This window comes from Pygoscelis adeliae, unplaced genomic scaffold (genome assembly GCF_000699105.1).
Source record: "Pygoscelis adeliae isolate BGI_AS28 unplaced genomic scaffold, ASM69910v1 Scaffold121, whole genome shotgun sequence".
Classification (NCBI taxonomy): domain Eukaryota; kingdom Metazoa; phylum Chordata; class Aves; order Sphenisciformes; family Spheniscidae; genus Pygoscelis; species Pygoscelis adeliae.
This window is the reverse complement of record NW_008824359.1, coordinates 4393275-4406676: the sequence shown is the minus strand read 5'-3', so window position 1 is coordinate 4406676 and position 13402 is coordinate 4393275. Positions and strand designations below refer to the sequence as shown.

Below are 13402 nucleotides of genomic sequence, written 5' to 3'. Positions count from 1 at the left end.
CTGAAAGGGAATAAAACACAGGAATCTCTGAAGTCCTGTTATGTATTTTCCCCCTATGAGAGATCCCATGTGGAAAAGATATGAGATGATCCTGCAAACCTTGTGAATCATAGAACATCTCTTCCTGCACCCCACGTACTTCAGCTCTGGGTTACTCTGGTGCAGTTACACAAAAGCCCCAGTGACAAGATGTCTGCAACTGGAAGCTAGTCTCAGAACAAGAAAGTAGCGTCTTCAGTACAGCTGGGGAGAAAAAAACCTCTCTCATCCCACAAGAATTTCAAAAATAAACTCGGATAAATTTTCATGGGCCCACCCCCCAATTGTTATTAGATTGGATCAAAAGTGTTTTATTTCAATATGAAAATAATTTAACAAGCTATTTTTTCTTATGGTTTACAAATCTAAATTAGACTTAATTTCTAACTTATACAGCTTAGGCCTGAAACTGGAACCTTTTCCATTTTGAAAATTTTAAAAGAGGATGCTTTAACAGCTTTGAAAGAAAACTATTTGTAAAGATGACTTAATTAAATCAAAAGCAATCCTCTCCTCTGAAAAGTTTTCGTTTCATCAGATGAGCATTTTCTAAGGGAAAGCATTGTTTTGAAAATCCCAGCTAGCTTCAATTCCTGGCATTAGCTGAAGATGGGAAGACGGAAGAAAGTCCTTCTACGTTATCCATTGACATCTCTCCTATTCTGATAGAGGCTACACCTTATTCCATTTCTTCTGCATACAGTTTTCAACAGAAAATGGGCAGTCCCCACAGAGCAATCCTGCCGGGATTGGGGAATGGTAGTTCTCTCTCGACAATCTTGTTAACGTGAGAGATTCTCCACTCTGGTGGAGATGCAGTGATGCCTAAACATTTGATGAGGTATTCTGCATCTTGGAAAGCAGTACCGAGCAGATGTGATTTAAAGCAAAAGCTCCTCAAGTTCACGGACAAGCATTTGTCCAGTCCCCACATAAACCACCAGTTGTCTCATCTAAGCACAAACCCAAGCACAATAAATTGTGTAAACAAGCTTTGATCTGCTATTCAATTAAATAGGACTCACGAGCTGCAGATAAGATACAATTCCGTACGTACATATGGTAAAACTCATTCTTAAGCAAAAAAACAGTTGACATGCATCAACTTAAATCCAAAGCTTTAATGCAACTTACAGGCTTTACCCCAACTTCCTCTACAGTTACTCTCTATACTGCTATTTCTCGTCTGCTTTTTCTGACACATTTTCACACAAGGACCACAAGCTTACCTGGTCCTAGCTTAGAAACTGCATAAAGGAGGTCGTAGTTGATGACAGGTGTTGCATCATCTATTGGTTGCCACCCTACAGGTGGGGAGGCTGGAGGCGAGATGAGAAACTGTTTTGCAGGCTGTGGTGGTGCCAAATGAAGCTTGTCTCCATCTGTCTCAGAGGTCTGAATCTTTAAAGCATAACAAATACATTATTTAGTATAGGATGGGTAAATGGAATGATTACTCAAATCATACACTTCTAATACCAAATGCCACCCAGGCAGGGTTTCAGCGTCAGTCTCAGCAGAGAAGGCCTGGAGATGAATTTCATCTCAACCTTACAGATGGTTCCTCTACAGTAAATACACTGTGGGGGGCTGTTATATGAGCAAAGCTACAATGTTTGTGCCTATTGTATATGTTCTCTGAGGATAAATGCAAAGCTTTGGTATCCACAGCTGCTAGTTCAGAGATTTTTGAGGCTGAAAAGGTATTGTTCTGATCTACTGGCCTAAACTCCTAAATGAAAAGACATTAGACAAGAAACCAGTAACTCCTGCACCAAGGCCTTATCAGTAACTTCAGAAAGGTTTCTGAAGATTTGATTTCTTTAGCTGAAGTGATAAAGGAATCTATCATGTTCCTTAGTCATTTGCAACTAACTGTTCTCATTTTATTTCCATCTTAAATTATCTAGTTGAATTCCTGCTTTTTTCTGGTATATTAAAGAAGTCTCAACATAAAATGAATTATACTACAGCCATACCTGAGCAAGTTTACAACCAACTTGGGCCCAGAAGCAATAAACTGCATTTGCATGGCAGCAAGCCTGAGAGAGCACCCTGCTATACCACAATGGCTTTTGCAAAGAGCCTGGTTGGGTCTCTCAACTCCATGTTCCCCAGAACCTAATTCTGGAAGTGCTTATTCAGTCTGGCTCAGGTCCATATAAACATACGCTGCTCCAGACACTGTGCTGCTTCCACATATTCATTCCCTGGACACAACTAACAAGCTTTTTTAAGACTGCACATACTGGAGAGCATAGTGCAGATACTTAAATGGCTTTGCAGGAAATCAGCTTAGGTATGGAGACTAATCACTTATGCACATTTTTCTTTTTCTTGTGTTACCCCAAGTTTCCTATTAACCTCTTGATTGTGCAGTTAGAATGAAATGATTCTGAGCTCTGCATAACAGCAGGTTTTGAAACCTTTCAGAAAAAAATTCAGAGACAGATCTAGGCGATTAAGGCATATAAAACGGGATTGAGGTAGATTGTCAACACCTAAATCCAACTGTAAGATCTTCTGAACTCATCTAACCCGTTAAGCATATTGTTTTTTTCACAACTGCAGCTTCCCATCTTCCTGAGGTTCTGCTTCTGCCTAGGCTCAAAACTGCTCCTATTCTGACCAGGCTGTAGAGGCTCAAAAACTTAACTGCCTCTTAGGTTTGATTGATATCTTCAAATGGGCCTGCCCTTAACCTAAGACCTCTGGAGGACCGATCTGGCAGCTCAAAGCACACTTACATTGCTTATAAGCACTAGTGAGTATCCCACAAGCCACAGTGGCCACAGCAACTTACTAAAATACATTCAGAAGAGGTGGTGGTCGGGTTCTCAATCTCCCTCACCTTTCTGTGTCCTGGCTGGGGCCTAGTACTCGCCCAGGCTGTGGGACATCTGGGTTCTCTCACCCTTGGCCAAGAAGAATTGATACCCCCATCTGACACTCTTAACAGATGGATATAATCCCCTATGCCCCCAGGCTGGGGATATTCTTCTCCCCCTACCTTCTCCCTTTTACTTGAACTTACTGTATTCCTTTTAGAAAATTCACAGCCTGACTGTGGCTCAGGGGTGCAGTCCCGTAAGTAATTCAGCCCTACTTTTTAAATGAACTTATGATACTTTACATTACTGCTTTTTTATGGTTAGTTTAGAGAGTTACCCACAGCAAATACCCAATGTTATAAATTAGTTCGAAGCTATGCAACTTCTGTGTGTTGAATAAACAACTTGAGTCCTAAGTGGTCCTGTAAATTTACTGCAGACCCACTGGGCAGCTACAGCTCAGGGAACATGAGGCTGTCTGATTAATCTTTTAGCAGAGAGATTGGGCATGGGAGAAACCTTTATTACTTTTATTCAGTGTTACTGCACAATATTTCTATAAAAGCTATGCACTAACATAGAAGTAGATAGCAGATTTCATTACCTGTGCAAAATACAACTTTAACTTCTTCCCTCTGAACTGTGTTTCATGCAGCTCTATTCTGGCACGAGCAGCTGATTTGGGACTACTAAAATTTATCCGCACACGCCTGAAGCTTTTAAACAGCTGGAATGTCACACAGTCATCATAGGCACGGAACAAGCCTTCAAATTTTTCCTGCAAATGAAAAAGAAATAATGCTGAAGATTAACTTTGTGCTCTGTCACATCAGTCTGTGTCAAAGGATAATCTGAAACTTGACAACACCTGTTTAACCAGGAGGTTTCAGCCTGTGGCCTTTGGGGGTGGGTGTCCATAGAGTAATAAAGGCTTTGTGAAAAAAAAATAAGGAAAGCACTGATCTGGAAGTGCTGAACTCTGCAAAATATTTGGGGGCAGGAGTCTTCAAATTGAGAAACCAGCAGCTACTGAACTTCTCGTAAAAGTTGAGCAAAACTGCAACAGTGGCTTATGAAATGAAGCTGGAAAGGGCATATGACTGAAAATACCAGACAACTGTGGTCTCATCTGTACAAAAGCAAACATTGTGCTGAATTACAATGGAGTCAGCAGACAAAGTCAGGCCCACTGTAACTGAGGGTTACATTCCCATCAACACTGCAGGGTCACTTTGTATTGCATGTTATGTTTTTCTGGAGGTTTTGTCATTTAAATACTTAGCACAGATAGACACTCATTCCTTGAGAGTTGCTGTAGCAGCACGGAAAAAATTAGATAACTGAAAAAAGTGACCTGTCCCAAAGAGAAATTTCAGGCTTAAAAATATTTAGCTGTGGAACTCCACGTTCAAAAGCACGACACAAATATGGATATTTTAACGTTGTAAAAGAAAGGTCTGAAGTGTACCACATCAATGGGCCTAGAGATCAACGGAAATTCAAGGTACGTTAGCAGCCTTGGAAGATCAGACTCTCTCTGCAATTTCTCTGTAAACTATGTGCACACAGAGGACTAGTTCCACATCATCAAATAATACCAAAGTCCTTAAATCAATTCTGATTGAATTGCACCTTAAAGAGACCACTTGCACAGGTGGTCTCTTTTCACACAAGCATAGATTCATGAAATGTTGAGACTGAAAGGGAGCAGTTATCATTTAGTCTAACCTTTGTGTTTACTCAGATTTTAGACTGCCATCCAGTGAGTCTCATATAAAGTCCTAGCATTTTAACTACTGCAACCAAGACTTGAAGTCTTAGAAGATGGAGAATCAGCCAGAGCAAAGCCCCTTCTTTTAAGAGTTCTTTATCCTGAAAAAAACAGTGTTTGAGATGATTTGCAACACCATTTCATACACTGAGGGCTATTATGTCAGGTGTTTGTATAATCACAATACCCTGATGTTTTCTTTGATATATCTGCAAGTAAGCATGTTTTTACATGTTTAAAACATAATTTCTTTTCTTCTCATCCAGGAAAACAATTTCTTATCCCTTACAGTGGATAACTGGTAGAGGCTGCAGAAGATCAAATAGAAAATGCAATTTATGTAATCTCAGCAATACTTCAGTTCTCATCTGTTGATCTTACAAGCCAGACGAAGAATCCAGAACTTCTTAGAAAAATGTATTCTGAAGCACAGAGAAGCTGCATCAGGGAGCACTAATAGCACTGTGGGAGTGCCTGCTGTCAGCATGATACATTTGTTAAAGAGTTAACTAGGAAAACAGACCAGTTTCGTGGCAAGGAGTATGAAACACTAATGCGCATGTACCAGATCTCCTTTCATTCACTGCCAGCTCTGTGGTCTTCTTCCCCATAACTGATATTCCATCTCTGGCACCCTTTCAAAGGAACCTCCCTGTGGTCCATTAAGCTTTCATGATTTTCATTTCATTTCATTTCACCTGACCTCACTCACAGGAGTGACTCTCACCACAGGAGATACTTTGGAGGGGGGGAAGACAGAGGAGAGAGCTCAGTGGTTTGGTTGAGGGTGAATAAAGGCACGCAGAAATCCCACGAACAGTCTTGAAGTTGATAGATTTGTACAAGCGGGTCTGCTCATACCACCTAACGTTCAAATTGTCAACATTTCACACCCGAGTTAAGTTTTTTAACTGCTTTGTTTACAATTTTGCAAAATTCCATTTTCCTGAGCAGAAGTCTACATCCAGTGACATTTGTATAAAGGTCAGCCAAAAGCAGCAGTCATCTCAGTCCTGTCCTGCTTGGAATTTTGATGCTACAACTTTCACAATGACCAGGGGAAGACGGCTGGGGGAAGGGAGCAAAAGGACAGGGGACCAGCGTATGTGTAAAGTAGGACTTACATAGTGTTCAGAAACATTCAGTACTGTGTATAATCTAAATATCAGATAATAGTGACTAACTAATTAAAGCTTATGTCTTTATGCTACCTATATTGCCTATTTCAGACTTCTTCAGTTTTCTTTTTTAAAAAGCACCTTGAAATAAACAAACTTAAATACATATATATATGCGTGATATCAAGGTATTTATATTTTTTTATATATATACACACACATATATATGTGAGATGATCAAGGTATTATAGCAGAAGTCACACAAGCTAAGAATAAGCAGCAAGGTGAACATTCCCTAGTCCTCTGCAGTAGCTCTCAGTTTCCCCACAAATCAACAATGAAATCATTCATCACATAAAAAGGTTATTTCACCAACCGTGGAATGCATGGACTTGTCTGGACACTGGGAAGCAAGTATCTATTATGACTGACTATTTATTAGGAAACAGATTCTCCCTGTATCGACACAGCAGTATTTCCTTGCATCGGCCAGTCCTGTGTGCCTGCCTCTTTTGTGGACAGCATACATGACAACGTGGAACCTAGATCTTGGTTAGGGCCATAATGCAAAAGAAGGGAGGATGTGATTTCAAATGTGGGTCCAGGAAAAGCGAGCACAGGAATGTTCTGGGCACATTTCTAGGCAATACTGAGATGCACCACTTAGGCACCAGAAGGGACAGATGGGAGTATCTCTAAATAAAGCTGATTAAGTACTGGACACCAAGTGTAATACTGGGAGAACATTAAAGCACTATGGACTTTATTCTGCTTACTTTTCAACTTGATACTGGCGCAGCTTTAGAGAGCCAGCTTTGATTAACACTCCTAAAAATGCCGGGGGGGGGGAGGGAAATCAAGCCCTCTATTTGATATTAATACGGGGCAGTCTATCCACAGTGGGGACACATCTACTGCACCAACTGAAACTGCATCTCCTGTTAAAAAGATTCATACATCTGAATTTTTCTACCTTTTCAGCTGATAATAATGATGACCTCAGCAGAGGTCATTAATCATCAACTGCAGTTAATGGCCCTCAGCTGCATCTTGAGCCATCCCAACTCCTCCCAGCTTGATATTAATTCCCAGGAAATGCCTTATGCCTTAATTGCTATTGCCTGTGACTTCTAATATCTGCTGAATGTACTTATCTGGATAAAAGTCTCTCAGAGTCATTCCAATCTATAAGAAAATGTATCACATACATTTTAAAGACCGAAGCAAATTCTCTCCCTTTAAAGTTTTGTGGATAAATTATTCAAGACTCAATCCTCTCAATTCAGGAGTTTTAAAGCACTTTTAAGATTCAGTATTTTAAAGATGCTTTTAGAAAATAAGTCTTTAAACTTTCAGAATACTTTGAAAACTCCTGAAAAAAAATAAAGGCATGTCCAAAGTTAAGCAGCAGTGTTGCTACTCTTAGAAAGTCAAAATGCAGAAAGTCATGAGTGATGCATTTATTTCTGGGATTTTGGCATGTCTTCATCCATCCCAAGTATGTCTCTGTGAGACCCAATTAATGCTCTGGCAAATGTGAGTAGCCTTCACTTGACCAATACTGCAGAAAGTTCTCACTTCTCCCTCGTGGGCTCCGTGCCCTCTCTTCATCTCGCTATTCTTTTGCCCAACACTGGGCACCTTTCCCCAGTTCTTTCCTGCCACCTTACGTCAGCTCCCATCACCCATCATTCACCACCTCTGGCAGTTTCTTTTTTTTTTTAATTAACAAAATTAGCACAAAGTAGGAACATTCTAATTAAGGCTGCTGATTACTCAAGCTTGATTGTTATAATTTACAACAGCCAATGCAGAGGACAAACAGAGCACCATCCAAGGAAGAAACGAGCACTGGAGTAACAGACACAAGCTAAAAGCCTCAGAGTACAAAGGCAAAGCTATGCACTCCTGGACTAAAAACTGTTCCTACTACTAAATGGGAGCTCACCTGGGAACCAAGATCCTGTAAGTCACACAACAAAAGTGATCAGTGAAATGCAGCCATAAGGAGGCAAACAAAATACTGGATGCATCTGGAAAAGTATTTCTAGTAAAGCAAGGAAAGTATAACAACATTATATAGAGCACTATTACACCTCATTAAAAATGCAGGTTTTGTTGCCTGTATCCCAGATAGATTAAGCCAAACGAGAACAGATTCAGATAAAAGCTACAGAGAATGAACAACTTCCTGAATAAGAAATGAAAATGCTCGGTTTATTTAGCAAAGCAAAGCCTGAGAGGAGATGGGACAATCATCAGTAGTTTACCAGAACTGTATAGAGTAAAGACAAAGTATACTGTATAAAGACTAGAAGACTACGTTGGCATAAAACAAGTGGAAACAATTTGCATGAATAGGTTTAGGCTAGAAGTTAAAGAAGGTTTCAAACATCAGTGTAATGATCCAGAAACAACCTTCCAATTACAGCAGCAGTAGCAGAAGATTTTTTTTTAAGATTGAATTTGGTTAGTTCACGCGAGGGACTATGACAAAGTATCGACACAACAAGCACTGTAAAGCATGACTGCCTGAATTAGCAAGTGAATTGGGTTCCAACACAGCAAGTTCCTGTGATTTATTTCCAAACATTTATTTCATGAATAGCTCCACTGGTATTGTGTTCATTCAGGACAAAAGCCAAGGCCTAATTCAAATCAATGGAAGTCTTTCCACAGACATCAGTGAGTTTTGGATTAGAGCCCTAGAACTCAGAACACAAATTACATTTTATTATTCAGTGTGTTTATGCTCATTATCACCCTTGTTACACATTTGATTTAGGAGATGGCTGTGATTTAAAACTTTAGTCTAACCCTTTTCCTAGAGTTTTGCAAGCAAATAAAGCAAGCATTTTTCCCATTTTAATTTTCCTGTTCGTTTATATAAAAGATAATTCAAGGAACTATCATATACAGTAGGGAAACTGAGACATAATTTACAGTTATGAAATATGTTTTTCCTGAAACTAGTTCTTTACCAGATATAAGTTTTCCTGTAAGAAATAAACTCATAACTCACAGTCGAATGTTTTCTGTTTCCACATAGCCATGCTGGTTGCAACACTGCAGATCTCTCATGCAGCACAAGAAGAAAGATGGAATTTGAGAGAACATATGGAGGCCATGCACCAAAGAGTCCAGTAACAAAACATTCTACCAACAGACTAGTTCCCCGTTTATAGCAAAGAGAATGGGCGTACTGGTTAATTCCAGGGGGGATGAAGGAGTCACTAAAGTGGCACACGTTTAAAAAAAATAGTAATACATAAGCCTAGAAAATATCAGCTGGAAGTATGTTCAGGACTGGGATATGCCAATGCCACATGAAGGGTATTGTAATGACCTAGTCCAGGATTAAGGAAGAGGGAGGCAAGCTGGAAGAGCAACAGCAGAAGACTGCAAGGATGGTAAGAGAAGTGGTGAGCCTGTCACAGGAGGTAAAGGTAGATGATTTCACCTTGGGAAACAGAAACTAAGGTACGATGTGTTTCCTGCTACATCTAAGTATAAGGAAATCAGTAAATGATGTGAAGGGAAAGGGATTATCCAAATTAAAATAACCAACAGTGTCGGTATGAAACAAAGACTGTCCATTAAAAGATTTAGGCTCAAACTGAGGAGATTATTTAGCACTAGACCCTAGGACTAGTGCTAGCACTAGGAGGTTATTTAGCATTTAGACCCGTAAAATTTAAAAATGCCATTGGCCCAGAAGTAGCAAAAATGCTAATTACTTTCATGAAAAGGACAGGAAGGAAAGATTACAGGACAGCCAGTATGCATTTCTGTAGTTCTGAAAGTCAAAAAAAAAAAAAAAGGACAAGAAAAAGGGCCTCTGAGTAGTCTAATCAGAACTTTAAAGAACTGGGTTAAGCTCAAGTGCTTTTAACAATTATTTCATGAGCCACAGAAAACAAGCAAACAGCTTGATATAACTCACATGTGAAAATTCCTTAAATGGCAAGAACTCCTGCAAGTAGCCAGTGTAAAAAACAGCCTAATCAATGATCGAATTCTCTGCTTCTAAAAAGGTAAAACTTACCAGGAAACTTTGGAAGCACATATGAAAAAGCACTATTGATTCTCAGTTAAAATTCCAGGAGTGCTGAAAACAGAGGAAGTATTTTAAACCGATGATGATGATCAATAAAGAGCTCCCATGGTCTTGTCCTCATGCCTTTAAGAAATGGCAGGAGAATAAAATACAAATTTATCATTCAGAGATCACCTTAAGGCACAGGTCTTCAGGTCCTAGGTTTTTATTTTACTTTTCACTGAAGGTAGCTGTAGGCAAGAGTGAGAGATCATCCTACTCCCTCCTTACCAGTGGGACAGGGTATTATTTGAATAAAATAGTCAGACTGAATACTACTGTCTGAATGTTGGTTTGCAGAAAGTTTCTTCTGTTATCAAAGGGAATCCCTGATACAATCCCATAGGTGGAAACAGCAACGAAAAAATGCAGTAGACAAATGTGTCCTTCCACCTGTCATTCATCAGGATACATTTTAAGATGGTAACATTTCTACATGTGAGAAATTTTGAAAGGGGGGGGAAAAAAACAGGGAACACTGGGTATTTTGTCAGGTAACCAGAATTACAAAGTACTCTGCGATGACTGCCTGGTTACCCTACTGTCTAAAAGTGTGTTTCTCACCTTGGAACTCAGTGCAAAGTTCTGCTCACCTCTTCCTGAAGTTAGATTAGAGCACTGAGATAGGGTGAAAAGAGCTTGGGTTTATTTATTTATATTAAACACAGCACTAATTAGCCTCTTCCAAAATCGCACAATTGTCTCAGTACACAAACAAATCAACCCAGGTTTGCTACCCCAGTTCATGCAGTTTGACGTTTTGTGCTTGGTTTTCTGTTGTTTTTAAGGCGTGAAGGTCAGGTAAATTGTGAGTCAAAGATGAAATGAAACAGTATAAGCCAAAATAAATTTTAAGGTTGGACTTTGAGAGGGGCAGGTTAAAAAAATGCATTAAATCTTGCTCTCCGGTTAAATCAAGACCAATTTGCTTGCACTATTGCAATCCTGTTAATGTTAAAGGGGGTCCTAATTTAAGTTTTACTATGTAAAGAATACGCATTTTTTATTCCAGACGTCATGCTAAGTGACCTTGTTGCTCTGCACTTTGTAGTGAGCCAACCATAAACAGAACACACACCGGGCACAAAGCATGTCTGCACACAGCGCTGGTCCGTGGCTCATAACATGCTGCCGTTTTACCTTACACACTAGGGCTGTTTTGGAGGCATCTGCATAGAACTTTTAAAATCCTGAAGGCTGCGTCCAGGGTTTTGCCTTCATTTTGTGCCAAAATCATTCTGACAGCAGAAATATTTGATACAATGCTTACTGCTTACAGATTGAGGTCTTGTTCCAGAAAGAGACTTTGAAAAAAAGTATAACAGACATGACACAATGTGGTATAGGCATTTGTAATTCATCATCTCACAAAAATTTGTGATTACAAAAATAGGTAGGAAACTGGAAGGAGGTTGATACCACCTCACACCGGGCTGAGGCAGTAAGAGCCATCCCTCTCTACCAGTCCTCCTGCATGAGGACAGTCTACCAAGGCATGATAGCACTGCAATAGCACTGCAAACCTTCTGGTGAACAAAACAAGACAGACTTGCCTCTTGAAAAATCAGCTGAACTAAATAAATTTACGTTCAGCTTCCAACTCATCAGCACAACAAAAGGTACAGAGACAGTATCTGCCCCAAAGCTTAATGGAAACGGCATTCACATTTCAGAAGAGGCTGACAAATGTCAGGGGCGCAGAATTTTGCTGCGTTGCCTTTTCTGTTTTTAACGAGCTCACATCCCTGTTTACCTCAATGTGACGCACATTCCTCCTGCTTAGCTCCACTGATCTGGAAACCAAAGGCTCCTTCAAGATGAAATAAATTGTTCCTGTGGCAATGCCAAAGGGGTGATTTAATATAGTTTGGAGACTTCTCAATTTGATTTCACACCCAACGATTGAGCCAAAAGAAAAATCCACACTTCACATTTCTTCTTTATACGAGCACTGCTATTTTACTGTGTCGCCCGCAACGGCTTTTTTGAACACTCCACATTTGAAGTACTCAGGTTCCAGATGCCGTATTAGCTCCCTGAAACACTGGAAGCACTCTTTCAAACCGGCTGGCCAAGTGCACATTCTATGTCTAGATCTATTAGTTTCGCTCCCAGTGGTAGGGAGTGTTCTGTAGAGACATCATTCTTTGTTCTCCGAGAAGCTACTTTTGATTCCTGTGCTGGCTACCATTTTGGGCAACATCACTCCATACGTTCTTTTTTTTCTCTTTTGCATCGTATTTGGCAGTGGAAAAAAAAGCAAGAACAGGTTTGTGGAGGATTTAATGCAATTTCTGTTTTCCAAATAGCAGCCTTACATTTTGGCTTTAGAATCATCAAAGTAATGCTAATAACAAAGACATGAAGAAAAGGTTCAGATTTTCCTGAAAAAAAAGCCTTTTTTTGTTTGTTTGATTTTAAGAATTCAAACAATAAATGAGTAGATAATGTATGTAGTGAACTCCAAGGAGCTCGTCTGCATTGGATTTAAGAATGTACATAGTACAATACCAGCTATCGATTTTGTCTTATTGCTGCAAGCATTTAAGCCTAACAATTAATTGGTAGCACAAGGAACAAATTGCTGTCTATATGTTTAGCCTGTTTCAACAATTCCTAAAGTTCCTATTATCTTAATTTAGCAAACAAAGCTAAGGAAGAAAAACAACCTTAAATAGTTTTTACCAATAGTTGCTGTTTTTATATCGATAAGGGTGTTCCAATGGGAGCAGATCTCTACAGCAGAACAGTTGGTGCTGAGGACTTTCTGATCAGGTGCCATGGACTGAATGCCCATTAGCTGTTGGAGCATATTAAGCACACTACTGGAGTGCATCTTCTATATTAATTTCATCTGAAAGGTATCCAGTTCATGAACTGCTCTGTGATGTGAACGAAAAGCACAGTTAATGAAGATCAAGAGGAAAGTTGCCTTATGAGAATCCCCAGCTCAGACTAAAAATGCTAATGTAGACGCAAGCCAGTATCTCTCACAAGAATAGTCAGCTGGCACTCCTGGAAAAGCAAAAGCGGGAAAAAAAAAAAAAAGTGCTAGGGACAATAATAAATAAGGGACTGGTAGTCACACTTGTGCAGGAAACTAAAGTTATGCATTTATGAGAAGCTGTGTGAAAAATATTCACACTACCTGTATAAACTTAGGGACTGTAAGAAAAACTACATAAATCTCCATCTTTTTATTACACTATTTTTCAGTGATCTTTGACAACTTAAGTTTCATCTCCTCAACCCTTCTGAGGTATACCACTCCCTTCTTCTGTGTGGTGACACTGAGGCGAGGACAGACTCGCTTATGGTCACAGTGCCCACTTACAGACAACCATGGGAGTAGAACCAGTGTTTCCGTCACTCATTCAGGAGCATCTTACCTCTATAAGCACAAACAATCCCAGTCACAGCATCTAGAAAGCTCAGTCTCTTAAAAACCTGTTACCGAGCCTGTTGAAGTGTCAGGGGACACCTCTGTGGCTGTCAGCGATGCAGAATCAGGACCTCACTGAACAAAAAGCTAAATGCAAGAAGAACA

General features: G+C 39.8%; 1 protein-coding gene across 1 annotated transcript in view; it reads right to left on the bottom strand.

The window, feature by feature from the left end:
- RCAN2 (regulator of calcineurin 2) overlaps positions 1 to 13402 on the bottom strand; it is an 86239-nt gene that overhangs the window by 11325 nt on the left and 61512 nt on the right. Inside the window, exons 2-3 of the mRNA XM_009319674.1 lie at positions 3475 to 3648; positions 1269 to 1440 (exon numbers count right to left, since the gene is read on the bottom strand). Coding sequence (XP_009317949.1) covers positions 1269 to 1440; positions 3475 to 3648 — 346 coding nt within the window. The remainder of the gene's footprint in view (positions 1 to 1268; positions 1441 to 3474; positions 3649 to 13402) is intronic.